Source organism: Lissotriton helveticus, chromosome 1_1 (genome assembly GCF_964261635.1).
Source record: "Lissotriton helveticus chromosome 1_1, aLisHel1.1, whole genome shotgun sequence".
Classification (NCBI taxonomy): Eukaryota; Metazoa; Chordata; class Amphibia; order Caudata; family Salamandridae; genus Lissotriton; species Lissotriton helveticus.
Window position 1 is genome coordinate 997,232,470 of NC_136057.1, and position 19,102 is coordinate 997,251,571.

The 19,102-nt window shown below is 46.0% G+C and overlaps 1 protein-coding gene across 1 annotated transcript in view; it reads left to right on the top strand.

Annotated features, from left to right (window-relative positions):
* LOC144763327 (uncharacterized) overlaps nucleotides 1-19,102 on the top strand; it is a 1,153,250-nt gene that overhangs the window by 404,978 nt on the left and 729,170 nt on the right. Inside the window, exons 33-35 of the mRNA XM_078648815.1 lie at nucleotides 589-642; nucleotides 4,054-4,125; nucleotides 4,861-4,920. Coding sequence (XP_078504941.1) covers nucleotides 589-642; nucleotides 4,054-4,125; nucleotides 4,861-4,920 — 186 coding nt within the window. The remainder of the gene's footprint in view (nucleotides 1-588; nucleotides 643-4,053; nucleotides 4,126-4,860; nucleotides 4,921-19,102) is intronic.

The window sequence follows — 19,102 nt, forward strand, 5'->3', positions numbered from 1 at the left end:
TACCACTATCCTGTTTTCCTCACATCCACTCTTGCTATCACTCTGTCCCTCAACTTACTTTAATGCCCGTCTTTCCCCATCATACAAATACCGCCATATCTCATGGCGGTGGTGCAGCGGTGTGAGGCTATAATATCCTGTTTCTTGGCGCTGCAGCACAGCCAAGCATATTGCGAGTTTTCTCACTGCGACTCTAATCATGGCGGTGAGCCCGCTATGAAAAGGGTGGCGGTGAGGAAACTAAGACTGGGCCTGGGGGTGCATGCAGGGGCCACATGGTGTGCCCTCCCGTAGGTATGCACCCCCTGTTCCTGCACGGCATGGATTGCTTACGCTGGCATTCTAAGGCATTAATACAAGCCTTTGAAAGGCACTGCCGTGGGAGCGCTGTCATTGGACCGCCCGCACCAGATTCAACTTGGAATCTAGCAGGCGGTCTGCCTACGGGTTTGGCGGTGTTGCATCGGGGTGCTGGCGTGGCGGCCCCCTACAGCACCTCCAAACTTGTAATCAGGCCCTAAATCAAGTGATAAGAAGTCTTGCTAGAAGCCTTTTCATTCTCTGGTAATAAATATTTTCAACTTACAGGGCCTAAGAGGAAAGATCGGACAGAAAGGGGACAGAGGAGATGTGGGAGAAAATGTGAGTCAACATTTACGACATTGCTTTATTTCTGATATTAAGTATAGTTCCAGATCAATCACAGTTAATTCTAAAGAGACTTGTTCATTTCGTGGACAGAACATTTCACCTTTTTAACATTATGGTTTTCTGAGTAATAAGTGCCTTTAGCCATTTGGAAAATATCAGATTGTTAATGTATGTGGCATGACAGAATTCTAGGGATTTTAGATATATGCAAATATGACACTTATGACTTTTATCGTCTTTTTGAATTCTTATAAAAGTTTGCTAGCTTCACCACCAAGGTGGCAAAGTTTTAAAATGATATGTGGTTGACATGCTGCAAACCAGGTAAAAATAACATTTTAATGGAATATTGTGTCATTATAAAGCATTTTTCTGGAAATGTTCATCTTTAAAGAAGGGTTTTTGCTGAGGTTTCCATTTTAGCAAACTTTCACCAGCGGAATTCTAGTTATTCATACTCCTGAAATATTCTTGTTTACTCCTTTAATTCCAAACCCTGTGATGCAATGTATTACCTTGCGAGGCAGAAAAATGTTCATCATCAGTTACTTTAATAAGGCTCTGATCTAGTCTCATACTGTCAGTAATTTTTCCTACATTGTATCTGTTTGTTTTAGTAGGTCATTTTTTACAGATTTTTAGGGCATTATATCTACTTGCTTTTTAGTTAAAACTTGTTAAGGCCTCAAAACATCACAAACGCTGCTTTGTAGTCCAATTAATGACAAAGAGATGATCATAGATCATATGCAACTAATGGAAAGTTTAAGCGAGAAAATGTCTAGTTTTAAGGGGTCTACATGCCTGTTATGGTAGGTGTACAAAGTGAAGTCTTACTTAGCAGCATTATACAAGGCCCTGAGTTTTACATCAGGTAAGACAAACTATATGTTTTGAGATGATCATAGAGCCTCGTTTTCACAATAAGACCTCTAATTCACGTCACACAAAAACAAAAATCAGCAAAAAAAAGTAATAATCTTAATTGTGGGTCCTAAAAATGGAGTCTTATTGAATCCGTGTTACGAAGAGTGCATGTCATTAAAAACTGAGGAATGCCAAAAATATTTATTTTATTTATAGTGATATAATTAATTTTTAATATCATGCAGCTTAACTTCCTGGTGTCATTTGAGACTAGGTTTTTAATATGTAAGTAGGGCTGGACGCATAGCCTGCCATTGCCAACTAGTGCCAATGATTCAGCTAGAGGCACTGTCTAACCCCATTGGCAGCAGTGGAACCTTTTTGCTAGAGCGTGTGCCCTGTCAGAGGCTGTACAGTACTTTAAAAATATTAGGGAGGGGCTTTTGGCTGATATGACCACGCCCTGGTTAAAGTCCTCAAATGACGATGCGCAGTTATCCTCCCAAACTACACAATATACATTACACATTCACTGCACGTTATACTGTTCTTAATTTACGTTCTGTGCAGTGGCTTATCCTCTCTGTATTTAGAGTAATGTTTTCTAATGGCAGATTCATTTTCCACTTTTATCTGGTTTTTATGTTATTTTATATGTATTATTCATACGTGGCCAGATGCATGTTATTAGTAATTGAATTTCTGATATGTGAACCAGGCAATACTACTTTCCTGCTCCTATCACTGATCTGACTAATGTCTGTTCATACCAGATATTATTAGCAGTATTACTGTATCGCGTTGTATTGTAGAATTTATATCACACTTCATATTTCCAATAAAGCCTAAAGCTCTCCAATTTGTTGGGGTTCCTCTGCTCCCTTTTAGAGTGCACGGTTGATAGGATGCTGAATGTATTTTGGCCTACAGGAGATACATTAAGTAATGTATGTGAGGTTTAAAGATGTGCTTCGCACGCGGTGTGGTGAATGTCACTGTGAGTAAGCATGAGATGCTGCACAGAGAGGACTTACCTACTGTTTTGTGTTTGGAGTGGGTAGTATCCCAACGTTGAGGCCTCCACAGAGTTAAAAAATAGGTGTGGATCATGGAAGTCCTCCAGGGTGCATAGTGATCAGAGCCCACCCAAAAGAAAGAGGGGCCAACTCCTGTGGAATCCATGTTTAGAAGTAAGGATTTGTTTTTTGCCACATCAAAAGGCGGGTGGGGGGTGGGGGCACCCAGAAGAGACAAAGGTATGATACAAATTAGATTACTGGAGGTGAGTGATTAAAGACGTGCAATGTGGGATTGTTATTTTAACTAAGGGAGGAGATGCTACTGACTGCCACTAACAATGAGTAGGGACAAAATTGTGACTGTCAAACAATGTAGCTGCATTGCATGCATGACATGATACTACTTAGGCCCCCACTACCAGTGTCCTGTTAACGGAACTGGTACTTCTGACTCTGAGGTTACCCTTACTAGCAGGGACCATAGCTCTGGTGGTCAGAAAAACGGATCTATTACAGGTGGGACCCCGAGGATCCGATTCGAAATGGGAAATATAGGGGAGGGAAGCAGATTTGCACCTTCCAATTCCCTTACTTATTCCTCACTCTTGGTCGTATTTTCATCCTGAGATTTTGCCTTCGTTGCATACCCTGAGTCCGTGGGGGAAGCTGTCCGGCCCATTAATTCACCACTTTACTTGTAATGGGGCCCAACTCTTTGATCTCCTCTAAGTTTGAAGGCTGCTTGTTTACAAAGTTTTATGGTAATATTGGTTGATTATTTGCTTGAAAGGGAGCACAGGTTAACAGGTGGGTGAATGTGACGTCACACAGTGCGGTTGACATTATTTATAAATCGTAGATCTAATGACATCCATATGTAAAAAAACATATTCAAGACCTAACATTTTTATTGACAATCAAGTGTTCAAGTGTTCATCAGACGTTTTGCCTTTTTGAAGTGACATGTTATGTGGGATGAGGGGTTTGAACCAAACCAATAATGTAGTTGAGAAGCCTTTAGGGCGTTAATTACCATCCTAAAACCCCTGGAAAGGAACCGCAACACTTGGAAGGACTGTCAAGTTGAATCTCAAAGAATGTGGATGAATATCTTGTTTTTTAAGGAGGTAAAAGACACCTTTTATCGCTATCAAACTGAAAGGGGCCACATGCAAAAGAACATGTAACTGTGCTACCAAATCTTCCTTGAATGAGCAATACATGTGGCACTAAAATGGACAAGTGAACACGGAACGTGGTTGGTCCAAGTATTTACGTATCGCATAGTAGTTGATTGAAGGTAATACTGGGGTAATCAGTGATTGATATTAAAATGTAGATAGCCCCGAGTATTGAACGCTTTCTCTGGCAGTGTATGTGTTAAATTGGCATCTTCTATACTTTGTATACTTGCCTAATGAAGGAGGCATAGTAAGGCGATGAAGAAATGAATGGGGCTTGAAGCAAGACAATGTAGACTATTAAAAGGACAAACATTTCCTCCTTCTGTCTGCAGGGCAGAGCAGGTTTGCCTGGGCCAATTGGACTTGATGGAGCTCCTGGACCTTTTGGGCAGAAAGGAGAAAAGGTATATTATTTTCTGAGCTTTTGCATGCCTCAAATGTATGCATTTTTATAAGCGGAAATCCTACTGATTGCCGATAACTCTGTGAAACAGCTGCGTTGCAGAGGAACACTTGTGTCTTTATATAGCTGGGGTCTCCAACATTGGCCATGCCATATTTCAAAGACTATACCATTATTTTAGGATGTTCATATGAGACACATTTACATAAAATGAATACTACTGGAACACGTGTGCATAGTGAGTGGTTATCCTGAAAATGAGGCATGGACCCAATCCTTCTGCATACATGTTGGACCCCACTCTTTTAAGTGACATTGTGGCGAACATAGGATTCTTTTGAAGGGTTTTTGCAGAACGAGCACCAATCCACCCGTTTTCTTTTGTCATTAGAATTCCTTTCTTGCCCAACTGTAAACCTGTTCCCAGTGCCTCTCAGATTATGAAAACAAGCCTGTGCTCTGATCGCTAGACATTCTTCTCATTCACAGCACACAAGTTATAGAAATACCACAACGTTTGTGGAAACTCACACATCGCATTACATCACCTCTACTGTAATCCATACTCAAGCCTCTAGTGAATGCAACAACCTCTTTCTTCTTGCAGCTGATTATCTGGCTGACTCAAACCGAAGTGGCAAGAAGCTCATATAAATGTTGATTAGCTCTTGTAATGATGGTTGAAGATTATTTTCTACATCTTATCTCATTGTCACCGGCTGTTCTTGCATTGCAGGGTGCTCAAGGTATCGGCATTCCAGGCATTCCGGGTCTGAAAGGAGAGCTGGGGAAAAAGGTACGTTTGCTGTGAAGCACCCTTTGCTGCAGTCTAGGTCCATCTTGTTTCAAGTACACAGCCATTATCATTGCACTTTTTCTTATGTATATAATGAACATGTGTGAATGTGCAAAATTCGTGTAATATGCTTTTCCATAATTACATGAAATTTCAGGATAATTACGTGTAACTATGTGAAATGCAAATCCATCACTTAGCACTACATTTTAGCACAGAATGGGTTCTCACATCAATTTAGAGCTAAAAACACAGGCGGTGCGTGCTACAGCTCCTATCGGTCAGGCTCTTTGCGTTATTATCGCATGCTCGTGGTATCATTTTGACATGAACAGCGCATCGTTAAACTGATGTGGCGTAATGGTGTAACTAGAGGAATTTCGGGTGATAAGTGTTATACAAAATTCCCAAAACGAATTGAATTACGTGATATAATATAAATATGGGCTGTGCCTAGTATTGACCACATATCACTCTTCCTGATGCATGAAAGGCGGTGACTCTGTGGCAAATCTATTCCTTCCTTTGATTGACCACCGGCGGGCTGGCACTGGCACCAGCGACTGTCATTCAGAGGTTCCCCTGCACTAAACGGAGCTGGGAAACCACAAATTTAGCAGGGTGGGATAATCAATGATTTACAGCAGTTGTTCTGTCCCATCAAACTCTAAATGCCCCCTATATGGTTATGGGCCATCTAGAAGAACCAGTATCAATAAGCAACCTGGTTAGACCTGGACAACTGGGTGATGAAGCTTGGCTCTGTCAAAAAGAGCTACCTTCAGAATGAGAGAATGTATTGCAGCCCAGTTTGAGCAAGTGAGAGGTGGTAGAAGACAGTGTCTGAAATAAGATCTTCAGTCTTATGTCTTCATACCAGGAACACACAGCAAATGCAGAGGAGATGTAGAAGCCTCCAGAAGGAGAAACAGTCTATGTGACTGTCATAACTATGCAGTCAGTTTCTCTCAGTTGATTGTCAAGTAGTAGGTTTCAAGGAGAAAAGAACTCTGAGGAATATACAGGTCACAAGAGAATTTAAGAGATGGTTCCAAAACCTGCTTGGCAAGTACCTACTGTGATGCACATTTTGAGAAGAAAAATGCTTTGTCTAAGAGAAGGCGCTGGCAGGAGCAAACAAGCATTGGAAATGCAATAGGTCTCGCATTTGCTTAAGCTAGAGCTATTGGCGTTGTAAATTACAATGTCTTTTATCCATGAGTTACGGAATGTCTTTTGTGTGTAGTGAAGTTCCCGGTTTCAGATTCACTTGTAGAGCTGTACAGTGTTTGAAATTATAGTTCTTTTTTGCAGAGTTCTTTATTGGTTCGTCCAACAAAAGTGTGTTATTTACTCACTGCAGCAGACCGGCCTGCTGGTCTGCTGGCCTCAGGCTCCTAGCGATTCTCAGCTAATCTGTTTAATAACTGCTTAAACTGCCAAGATGTGGCAGGGTTTTTGTTAAGCCCTTAACACGTTTATTATTCTATGTAAAAAGTGGGTGTATACATAAACTCACTTATGCAATGCTTTGCTCTTCCCTCTCTGCACCGCCCCGGCCTCCATTTGGCCTACCTGGAATGGAGGGATCTCATGTAACAAACAAATTGGTCCTTTAAAAAGAAGAACGTCCTGTTACAAAATTGCAGGCCATGAGCTTCCTTCTGACAAAAGAAAGGAAAAGACAAGAGCGCGCAGTAAATCAGCCCCAGTCCAGCGCGTGTAACCCGAAGCCGAGTGTCAAGACTGGACACTGCCTGGGCCTGCGACATCCGAGAGCAGAGCGTAGCTCTGTTTGAAAACCCCGTCTTGACAACGTCCCCTGTCATAGGTGCAAGGGAGAGCGTCAAACGGCATGACGGGAACAGCAGTTTGAGGGCTCAGTCAGTGGGCTAATGTGCCTGCTGCCGAGGCCTGTGTACCCCTCGGGTTCTGATACAAGCTCCTTCCCAGGCACGTAATGCTTGGGAATACCTGTGCATGACCTAGCCCCTTCAGTCCATTTGAGCAAATATTTGTTTTTGTGCAGCGTGTGGAGATAATATTGTGCAATCTGTCTTCATAACCACCCGATATAGATTTGCAAAACGGATACATTGTTGTATCTCAGCATGCAGTTTGGGTAGTCGAATTATTTCAGGTGTGAGGTCGACTCAGTCTTTTTTCCTTCAAAAGTTGATAAAATTAGTATTGTTCAGTTTGGCCCTAGTAACAACTATATAAACAACAGGGTGAAATAAGAAAGCAGCAAGCAGTGTAAAAACAAGTTATGGTTCGCATGGGTGGCTGTGGTCTGTGTTGCGGGGCACCCTGCAGGGCCTGGTATTTCTGGGCACCGGTGCGCGAGCGCTTACGCTGGGCGCAATGATAGACACCACACGCTCAGCCACTGTCGCAGGTAACGCCCCCGAACGGGCGCTTCCCTTTATTTAACCCTGCAGGCCACGCCTGGCCTGCAGATGACGTGTGGCGGTCCTGTGACAACAGGACAGCTAACCATTACATTCCTTCCCAACTCAGTCCTTTGAAAACGAATGGTTTAACAGTTCAAACAGTTCTTGTGACCAGTGCTCGGGTTCAGAGCGTCTATACCAAGAGGTATTCTTTCCTCTTCTCCAGCCCCTCAGCACACAAAGTCTCTCAGGCGGAGTTTTGGACGAGGATTGGGTCGCAGGTTGTATCCCTGAGGACAGCTCCGCAGTCGCATGCTGTCCGGGGCCAATCCGCTCGGATGAAGGCTAGGGGATGGCGAGATGGTGGTTTCCAGTGTTGCTCTGCCTTTCATGCTCTCTGATTCTCTGCTTGGGTCTTCTGGCGTAGTGACGGCTGGTCCGCTTGGCTGACTCTCCCGGGATCCTGGCGGGTGTTCACTCGGGATTTCCTTGAACCATGATATGTTACATGATACTTCTTCACCTCTTCTCCGGGCTGTTATCATGGTTCCATTGTTCGCTGTTACTGTCCATGTTCCTGGATCGTAGTTTGTTCTGAATTTTCCTCCTGGGCGGCGGTCCTTGAGTAGGACAGTGGTACCTGTTTGAAGGGTCCTGGGTGCGGCGGGGCGGCGGAGACTCGCCCGTTAGTTTTGGCGGGTTCTCCGGTTTTGCGTCTCTTCGGCTTCTAGAGGTGGTGGTGCCCATGTGGGGAGAAGATCTCTTCTCGGGCTGGATAGCATCAGTGAGCAGGGGCTCCTCTGAGTAGTGCAGTGAGGTGTGCTCCGGTATTCTCTGAGGAATTCTTGAAGCCGCTCCTCGGGGTCAACTTGTTCGACCATTGCTATGCAAAACATCTTGTTTAGCGTGCGCATGAAGCGCTCCACATCGCCATTGGCTTGTGGCCACTGTGGCATGATTTGCCGATGATGTATTCCTCGCTGTCTTAGGAAAGTGGCACACTCGGTCCCTTGGAATGGTGGCCCATTGTCACTGCGGATCTCTTGGGGAAAACCGTACATGGCAAATACTTTCTCTAGTACCCACGAGGCTGAACGCCGTGGACACAACCGACTCCTTTTTGGGGTATTTCGAGAAGGCGTCTATGAGTACCAATGTGTGTTTTCCTCCTGGGAGGCTTCCAAAATCTATGCTTACTTTGGACCATGGGGCATTGCAGGCGTCCTTGGAGATTATTGGAATTGGCCTCTCCCGGGCACTCGTTAGCTGGCATGATGGGCAGCGATGGACCAAGTCTTTGACCATCTTCTCTAGTTCGGGGAACCAGACTTTTTCTCTCATTCTCGCCTTCAGCTACGTCACGCCTTGATGCTCTGTGAGCTAACTGGGTGGTGCGGTGCTTTAGTGCATTGGGTATCACGAGCCTCGACCCTCGTAGTAATATTCCATCTCCCGTGGCGCTGAGTTCATTTCTTATCCTCCATATCTTCGTCAGATTTTCGTGGTTTTCTGGGCTCCATGAGTTAGCCTGCCGGAGGTAGTTTGCCCATGACCTGTCTTGGATAAAGTCCACATTTGTCCACATTTGTAAAGCGCACAATCACCCGTAAGGGTCTCTAGGCGCTGGGGGCCGTCGGGAAGATTAAGCGAGCTATTGCCCAGAGTCACATGGTGCTGGGCTAACCTGCCGCCGGAGCCGGGGATCGAACCGTGGTCCCCAGATTCCAGCGTCAGTCGCCCTGGCCGCGGCGCCACACCTCTCCCACATGGATGGCTTGTAGGGTACTGGTATATACTGTGTCAGTGGCAGCTGCTTCTTTGATGTCATCCAGGGTCATGTTCTGGGGGCAGGCCGCCTTGGATATCAGATGTACGTAGTGGTCTATACCTTCGGTTTCTTCCAGCGTCTTCTGTGGTGCTGGGTGTCTTGACAAGAAGTTGTTGGGTTCTTGGCGCCTGGACGGTACACCACTTCCATTTCGTACGGTAGTCGCTGAACTGCCCATTGCTCAATCCGGGGAGGGGGGTGAGGCGTGGTCCCTTTGAAGAGAGGAACCAGTGGTCGATGGTCGGTGACCATGGTGAATGGTTGTCCTGTTAATTATAGTTGGAAATGGCTACAGGCCCACTTGATTGCCAGGGTTTCTCTCTCAATCTGAGCATATCTTGTCTCAGTGGGCGTGAGTGATTTGCTGGTGAACACCAGAGCTGTCCACCCGCAGGGCTTGCGTTCCTGGGTTTGCACTGCCCCTAGGCCCAATGGGCTTGCATTGACAAGCACCTCCGTCCTTTTCACTGGATCAAAGTATGCCAGCGTGGCTTCTTCCAAGAGGGCGTCTTTTATGCTTTGGAATGCCTCTTCTTCCTTTTGGCCCCACTGCCACCTGGTGTCTGTCCGGGTGAGAGCTCTGAGCGGTTCAGCCTTGGTGGCGAGTCCTGGGATGAATCTTCCACAGTATGTGGCCATTCCTAGGAAGGTTTGTACCTACGTTGGTGTTGTTGGGGCAGGGGCGTTCTTGATGGCGTGTGACTTCCTTGGGTCCACCTGGATGCCTTCCTGGTTGAACACATACCTGAAGAACTCGAGGGATGGCTGGAAGAACTGGCACTCATCCTTGTGCAATGTCGCTCCATGTTCACTAAGACGTCTTAATGTGTCACGGAGGTGTTTGTGGTGTTCAGCAGCGGTCGCGGAATTGATTAAGATATTGGCGCTGACGTTGAGCACTCCTGGTAAGCCCAACAGCATCTCCCGATTCATGTTCTAGAATACTTCCGCTGCTGAGGAGATCCCGAAGTTGAGCCTTTTATAGCATCGTGAATATGGTAATGAATCGGCTTTCTTCGGACAACGGAGGTTGGTGATATCCAGCGTTCAAGTCGATTTACGAAAAACACTTAGACCCGTTGGCATCCGCAATGATGTTGGCCATTGTTGGCGTGATGTGACGTTCCCTTCGGATGGCTTCATTTGGTAGCCTCATGTCGATATATGGACGTATTGCTCCTGGCTGCTTCGGCTTTTCCGCGATGACCATCGGGGATACCCACGGCGTTGGTCCCGACACCTTTTCAATGACGCCCTGTATCTTCCAGGGTTTCTAGTTCTTTCTCCACCAGGGGCCGTAAGTGGAACGGTACCCTTCTGTGTCGTAGGGCAACTGGGGGAATTGTCTGTCTTGTCTGGTCATCCTCGGTGCACGTGCTGGCAAGTTCGCTTAACTGGGTGTAGAAAGTGTCCATGGACTCCCCTTCCCTCTGGCGGGCCTGACGCAGCTTGAAGCATTCGAAATCAGGGTTTAGTTGGGGGTCAAAGTGCCCGTCTAGCGCGGTTACTTCTGCAGCGTAGTCTGTGGCTGCTTCTGTGTTTGGCAGGTGTTTGAAAAGTCTCCGGCATAGTGTAGCAGTAGCAACCTCTTTACTGCGTCATCGGTTTCGCGGGTCGCCACATAATAATTGTTGAGGCGTTCAATCCATATTTTCCACCTGGGGGACGCTGTCGCTGGATCTTCTAACTCACTGAAAGGTGGTAACACCCCGAGGCTGCGTGTTGGAAGGGGGGGATGGGCAGGTGCTGCTGCTTGATTGTCGTCCGTCATGATGGTCACAGGTGAGGCGTGTTGGAGCGGCGAAGATCACCGTACATGCACTACGCTGGTGAGCCTGGCAGCTGAGGCCGCAGCGGAAGGAGCAGCAGGAAGATGGACACCCAAAGAGCAGGGGGTACAGCCGGCAGTTCACTTGCGGGCTATGTAGACAGGGGGGATGTGGATTGTCTCTCCCTCTTTATTGTGCCCTTGGATGTCTAGCTGGCTGCAGGGATCTCACACCCCAGTGGTGGCTTCAGTTCCTTGAGCAGTGAGTCACACAGACATTTCAGTCACTTGGCTTTGTATAGATCTTTCTGTGGTCAGAGCTACTGTGGTCGTGGAGACTCGAGGAATGCAGTGTTGAAGGGAAAAGGGTAACTCAGCATAGATTCTGTTCTCTTCTCTGAACTGATGCATGCTGTTTCCTCGAAGTCCAGATGATGTACATGGGGTGGGGAGTGGAGGGGGTGGGTTCCCTCTGGGTGGGTTACTTCTGGGTGGGTTCCCCTCCCGGTGGGTTCCATCCTGGTGGGTTCCCTCCCATGTGCACCCCTGAAGGTCCAAGAGAGCTGTTTCCATGGAAGATTTCCCAAAACAACCACTGTCTATGCGAATGAGTTCTATTTACAATTTCTATTTCTATTCATTATATGTAAATATATTGTACTTGATTGTTCTGTAAATATAGCATGGATCTAGTCCTCCTGGGACTATGCTCAGCAGAGTTTACTGGTGTAGAGGGACAGCAATTATACATCTGAGGCGGCCAGAAGGGCAAACCGAGCAACCAAAGATTTTAATTATTCAAAATTCTAGCCTTTACCAGTCATGGAAAAGTGCATCTCCCTTTTTTAAGTAAGCTTTCATGGGGTCAAGGAGCAAGGTGTGCAATTTTAGACCCAACAGGAGGCCACGATTGCCATTTGACAGCCAGCAACGCAGGAAGAGGGCCTAAAGGTGGGTTTTATTCAGGATCAGACTGGAACAGAAAATGGGCCTAGGCACCTTACTAAAAGTGGCCCCACTGGCGAACCAGAAGGCTAAAAAAAGTCACCCACACTTGCAGATTGGGTCAGTTTTGAACTGGTAAAGACATTCTGTATAGATTATTTGCTAATTTTGTGGTAATATCAGAGATATCAACAGTAAACAAAGGCCCACTACACCATAAAACGGTCCCAGAAACCAGACAAAAACAAACTAGGCACCGACCTATCAGAGCAGCCTTGGGTCACTGCCACATTACCCTATAGGCTAGTCCGACTCTGGTTTTACTATAACTGGGGAAGCCTACACTAAACAAATGGAAAAGGAGTTTCAACCCCACTACTCCTAAGAGATAAGACCATTCCAGGGCGGTGGTCCTGAGCAGATAGATGCCAAGTCGTAATGCTGCACATGGAAAAAGGACAGCCTTTGGGAGACCACAATATTGTATTTCCAGTCGCTTAGTATCCAAAATGAACATTCACTCAACACATAAACACATGCCCCACACACAAGAAGAGGCAGGGCACTCCAGTTAAGGGGAACTTGCTGGATCATGACCAGGAAGGTCTAGTGGGAAGTCTATAGTTTGATGCCACCACTGCCAGTCACCTCAAAGCCTCAATGGATGGGACAAGAGCCACCCTCGCTGAGTAAGGGGATACACTTTGAGTGACGTCCCCACCTCAGAGCAACTTAGTGGGTTTGAACGAATGTTGAGCTGGTGGAGAAATAATACAGATCTTTTAAAGAGTAAATTCGATATCCTGAATCACAAAACCAGGGTATTCTAGAAAACATGAAGGGCTGGATGCCACAGCTCTACCAAGCCTCACAGGGGACTACGATCCCAACATACTGAAGAGTGGAAAAGTTAATTACCCTGAATTGTCATCTGGTGAATAATTCTGCATGAGTGATTGATTCATAAAATGCCCTTTTCCTGGTCTCCACGTGGACAATATATATTTTACTTTGGCTAAACCCCACGTAGGTTTCCTCTGCTTTCATAATGTGGTAAGGCAACTTCTCTTGTCACTTACAAGAGTAATTGTGGGTGCTTCCAGGATTGGAAATTATCTGCAAATTGAATGTGTCGGTTTGTTGGTGCTCATTGTAACATATAGGAACAACATCTATTATATGGAACTTACTCTTTAATTTTTTTTCTTTTTTACATCTCAGTGAAATTTAGATGCACAACAACTTTTGTGAATGGGGGTATTAATATTTCTGTGCTTAAGTTCACCTTTCTTCTAAACTAGGCACTATTTAAAAATGGGCTTTTATACAATATATCTGTTAACGTTAGTGGCATCTCTTGATGGCAGCGACATTTTTACAATGACATAAAATTAGTTTATTAAAAAATCAACAGAATGTTCTGGATACATTTTTTATTCTTTTTCCCATTTGTTACCATAAAATAATTTAGAAACAAACTTGCTACTTCTGTGACTGCATGGATGAGGTGCCAAAAGCTCTGTGGTAACAGATCTGTTCTCTCTTGTATTTTTAGGGCGATGGTGGCCCTGAGGGACCCCAAGGACAAAAGGCAGGTATTTAAATGCATTCACAAATACGGAGCCGGGCTTCACTGGTGTGTGACGGACCCACAACTCTGCTCGCTTTGCTTGCTTCATGGGCAATTGAGCCAGTGCTTTAAAGAATGGAGTGTCCCTAAACATTGATTTATAACGTAGAAGTGCATAGATGCCAGTGCTTTAGAGTGTGCAGAGAATCCAATTCCTCATTTAAGGATATTTGATAGGTAGGTTCCAGTGCTGTACAGCCGCGGCCGCTGAAGGTAAGAGCGGTGGGGCCGGGTGGGGGATTTCGAGAGACGACCCAGAGGGAAACTTAATTAATTATTTAATTGTGCCTCGTTGTCATGCATCAACCCCCCCACCTCCCCTCCCCCCTCCGCCCCACGCTCTTACCTGCAGCGGCAGTGGCTGGTGCTGTAGAGTGTGCAGTGCATCTGATTTGATTGCCAGGCGCCAGTGTTGTAGAGTGTACAGTGAATCCGATTTCTCATTTATAAATGTGTGGGGTAGGTGCCTGGTCTGTAGAGTGTGCAGTGCATTTGATGTGATTGGTAGGTGCCAATCTTGTTGAGTGTGCAGTACATGCAGTTGCTCATTTAAGAATATTTGATTTGTAGTTACCAGTGCTATAGAGTGTACAGTGCATTTGATTTGATTTGTTGGTGCCTGTACGGTAAAGTGTGCCTTGTATCAGATGCCTCATTTAAGAATATTTCATGTTTGGAAACCAGTGCTCTGGAGTGGGATCTTGAGTGCAAAAGGCCAGTTCTTTGGCCATTCAGTCTTATGTCAGCCTGTGCTACATTTCCTGGCATCAGGGCAGTGATGTGCAGACTACGTTCTCGGATCCACTTCCTGGGGATGTTTGGTTCCAGAGGGCTTTTCCTATTGTGCATGTCACATTTGGACAGCCTGCTCAGATTACAAAAGCCTGTCAAGGCGAGTCTAGAAATGTCATCCTTCAATGCCTGCCGCCACTGTGGTCCTAACAGTACCATGTTTGCTGGCCCCTGTGTATGTGTGTGGGTGTCATATTATTTGAGCTGCTAAGGAACTGATGTATGCTAATGGCATTATTGGGCAAGATGCAGCAGTGAAAGACCTCTCAACTACCAAGCGTGTGGAAAAGGCCACTTTAATGAAGCAGGTGTGCATGACAAAAACATCAACCTTGGCTATAATCCTTACAGATTGGTATTATCTATCACATCAATTACCCCCACCCCCAAATAACCATACCAACAAACCTCCTCAACATACTGTGCTTCCGCTCACCTTCTCCTACCATCAAAACATCCATTAAACTTCTAGAACTGCTAACCTTGAAGTAATTGTCTATGATCTAAATATCAACTCTATCCCCCCCCCAAAGCACCCCTTGAAGCTTCTTTGCCATCTCAACTTGCACTGTTTGTCAGCATAAACATCCATCAACACCGCCACCCAGAAAAATCCTGCTTGGCAGGCATTTGTCTGCCACCTCCTTCAACCCTCCCACCACTGTCTACTATCTTTCACAGCTTTACCCCAGTGCCTGGTCCAATGCCTCCCTCAACAGCATGAGGTATAAATCTATCACCACAGCTGACAAATGCACACCATAGTCCAGAAAGAAACTCATCACCTCACATCGAATTTCCCAGTGCTGCACTCTACAGATTCCATCCTCCCCTCCATTCCAGCTCTTCACCCAACCAATGCTATATTATTGTGTGCTTTAAAAATCTCCTCCACATCATCAAATCAGCCCGCATCCCAGCTGAAAGACTGATTCGGTGATGCCAAGCCCAGCTTCTTGCTGAATGCCCTACTTGACTTCACCACTCTACATGCAACATTTGAGTGGTCTAGCAGCACCTGCACCTCCCTCACCTGCATCTTCTTTTACTCAACATCTTGTCCAGCAGCTCCAACATTGCCTGTTGCTTTTCTTCTGGAAGCATGGCCTCCATACGACCCAAGTCAATCTCAATGTCAAACATTTTGCCTGTTCCCACCATTTTCTCAGCTGCCAATGGAACATCCGTCATTAAATCCCTAAAACTGGCCAGCATTTTCTCACACTCCTCCGAGGAAGCCACCCCCTATTGAAAAAAATCATCCAGATAATGTGATACTAACTTGTAGTCCATCACAAAAGTAAATAACCACTGTAGGATCGGGCTAAATTTCTCAGGGCATAAGAAACAGAACATACCATGGACAGTGCTTTATCTACAAACCATTCCCTCTGAAATTGAATCCCCAGCAGTTCAAAACTCTCTGGGCATACCAGTAACTGGTGGAAAGCTGCCTAAATGTCTCTCCTTGCCATCTGGGACCCAAATCCTACTTCCCGTACCAATTTAATTGCCACATCCACCGAGGAGCAAGTTACTGAAAAGAACTTCTCACCTATGAAATCAATTCCAGAGCTGCCTTCCGGTCTTGAAAAGTGTTGAATCAAGTGGTACAGTCGCTTTTCCTTTTTTGGTACTGCCATGATAGGAGAGATGATCAGATTTTGCAGTGGCCAATTACTAAAGGGGCCTGATATCCTTCTGCCCGTACCTCTTTCTGCAGTTTAGCTGTCACCACTTCAGGGTGTTCTTTGGCTGATTTTCAAATCTTCACCCACCTTTTTTGCTTCGGCTCTGGTACCCCAATCTGAAACCCGTTTTACACCCTTCAAGCAATATCTGAACGTCCTCTGTGTTCCCATACCACTGTCACAAGTATGCCAGCCTATGCCAGTTAACTGCTGTAGGCGCCCTTTCGCAGGTACACTTGTGCTCCCCTACCACAACCTTGTTGATTTTGTTGCTGCCAGATTCCTCTCTGGTGTCCCTGTTCTCTCGCAGAGTTAAACCTGCATAGTATTATCGCTGCTTCAAGCTCCATTTTGAACAGTCGCATCAAAATTTGCAGAATCTTCTAATACAAAATTCCCAGTTGAAGCCCCAATTTGGGTCCCTCTGTCCTTGATGTCCTTGGCCCACTGACCCTACCCCTCCTTGAGTAAAACATCCCTGAAAGGGCTGGTACACCACCAAAAGCTCACTGGTAGGAAAGACTGTTTCTACTGACCCTGTAGGTGCTATCGTGTGGAACCACAAATCATTGTCTAGTTCTCTCCACTTACCTTTGTTTTGGCATCCTCTGCCAAGTGAAGCACAAACTCCATGTTACACTTGACCCATGCAAACCTCCAAACGTGACCTGGGCCTTCCATATTACATTCATGTCTGTGAACTGTGCTATATATCATTCTGGATATTTTTCGTATTACAATCTGGAGTATATTAAAAACACCTTTGTCCAATTCTCTACATTGACCGAAGCCTTGGCCTCTTTGCCAACTGGTACTCTTCTTCCTTAGACTCCTCCTTAGTCTGTACTTTCCTATGCAATAGCTTGAACACCTCCATGCAGTCTACTTTCCATATCTTTTCTTTTGTAGCTGCCATTACGTGTGCTGCTATCGGCTTAGTGATGCCCATATAACGCAGTTTTTTCACTGTTAGCTTTTTATTCTTTTTCTTCTCTTCCATTTTTACTCCCCTCATCTCCTGTCTTATCCTGTGATCTGTTATCCCTCTCACTTGCCTGGCTTTTCCCCCCAACCATATCTGCTCCTGACACTGTGTCTGTCTCCTTCGCCCCATTCATACCCATGCCTTGGTCCACACCTTTTGACACCATTTTAGACCTGATGAAAAACAATGTGGACAAGCCCACTATGTGTATGTGATTGTCGTAGTCACTGTTTAGTGGCCTGGATTGTGGACCCATTAGGTGTTATTAAAAGACCCCTCACACACCAACCTGGTTGGTGTCATGCTTCATCATCGGGGTCCCAACCAGGCGGCCGAATGCCACCTGGTTGTGCTTCGACGCCTGACTACAGCGGAGCGGGTGTTGGTGCAAGAGTGTGATGTGGATTCAAAAATACCTCTGGGAATCCTTACCTGTATTTTTATTGATGGTGGCCCAGGGTATAGGTTAAAAATATGTGTAATGCAACTACTAAAGGGGGAATTTCCCGATGAGTTGTCTTATATGCGGCGGTCTACACGTTTCAGCCCCCTCTAGGCATTTAACGGGGCTTTCTTCAGAACCAGTGGAGAAAGGTGAGTGGCGAAAAAGAGTAGATGCCACGTGAAAAAGTGATAAAGTGATATTTTTCCTACACACTCGCTAAGGTGTGTGGTCAAAAAGGAAGAATAGTGTCGCCGTACTTAACGGACACTTGCAAGTAGCAAAAAAATCAATGCTAAATGGTTGGATGGCAGTATTCGGGGCTTGGGGGGGAGGCACTAAGCATGGCCAATTTGATAATGAAGTGTCCTCCGCGGTAAACCTGTGTGCGGTCCCTCGGCGTCCCGGCTGGCATTTTAGACCTCACACCAGCATCAAGCTTCTGACAGCTCCTCAGGGTTGGAGCCCACACTGAAGCCTGTCGTCCTGCCAGTGACCGGCCTCCAGAGCTTTCACTGCTCTCTCCTCCACGGAGTCCTCCACACTGTGTCCTGTAACCAATCTCCTACTCTTTACAATGGCTCTTCAACCACTCGTGTGAAAAATCATCTACCCAACATTGTAATTCTGCCCCAATTGTGTCTTTCCCCTCATTCTCTCTGTCCCCCTTCCTGTAGTTCCTCCTCCTTCATCATAATCTAACAACAACAACACATCCTGCTCACTGTTCTCTCTCCGCTGACCACAGCTCCCCATCTGCCTGCCTGCCCCTCTACTGAAGCCCTGTCTGCTGCCTTGTTGAGAGCCTCCTTGCTACCTTTGTTCCTCCTTCCATACACTTTTAAAGGCCCCGTCCTTCCCTTAAAGAAGGAACGCTCTTCCACCTCATTCTCTACCAAACACATCTCACTCCATTGCTGCTTGCTCCATTCAAGCATTGCGGCAGAGAGCATTGTTTCCTTTCCTGCCTGCGGGCCTACCGACACGCTCCACTGCCCCTCCCTAAATGCTGCTTCATCATGGCCTCACCTCTGCACTGACATCATTCCGCTTTAGACGTGGTGCATGCAGTGGTGAAGAACCCCTGTCGTGCCTATGCCTCCTCCTGCCGCAGAGACCTGCCTCATGGTCCTGCCCCTCCCCTGCAGCCCAGCAGCAGATGACGGACAACCCTCTGGCGTGGGATCCGCAGGTAATGGGTCACTGCTAGCTGAGCCCATGCACCCTTGCCCATATACTTCCCTCTCACCTTATTCTGAAATCTCAACTTCATTTTTTGTTAGGCACAGGGAAATTAAATGATTTGCCCAAAATCACAGGATTGTGAGCGTCTTTGCAGAGACTCAAACCCAGTTCCCCAGCTTCGAGGTCGACCGCTCTAGCCGCAAGGCTACATCCTCTCTTCGCCCTTAATCCCCACTACCCTACCCCCAAGCAATGACTGACCAAAAGGGGCCTTGTAATCCCCTTCATTGCATCAGTGAACCCAAACAGCTCGGGCGGGCAGACCTCCAATGTTGGCTAGCCCCAAAACCCCATGTCAGGACACAAACCTTTCTGTTCTCAAGTCAAGTCAAGTCATAACTTTATTCGGTTAAAAGCAAATAACCATAAAAGTACACACACAATTTCATTAATCAGGGATACAGAGACAAGAAAAATAAAATACATTACAGAGTTAAGGACCGACATAAATATAAATGTAACA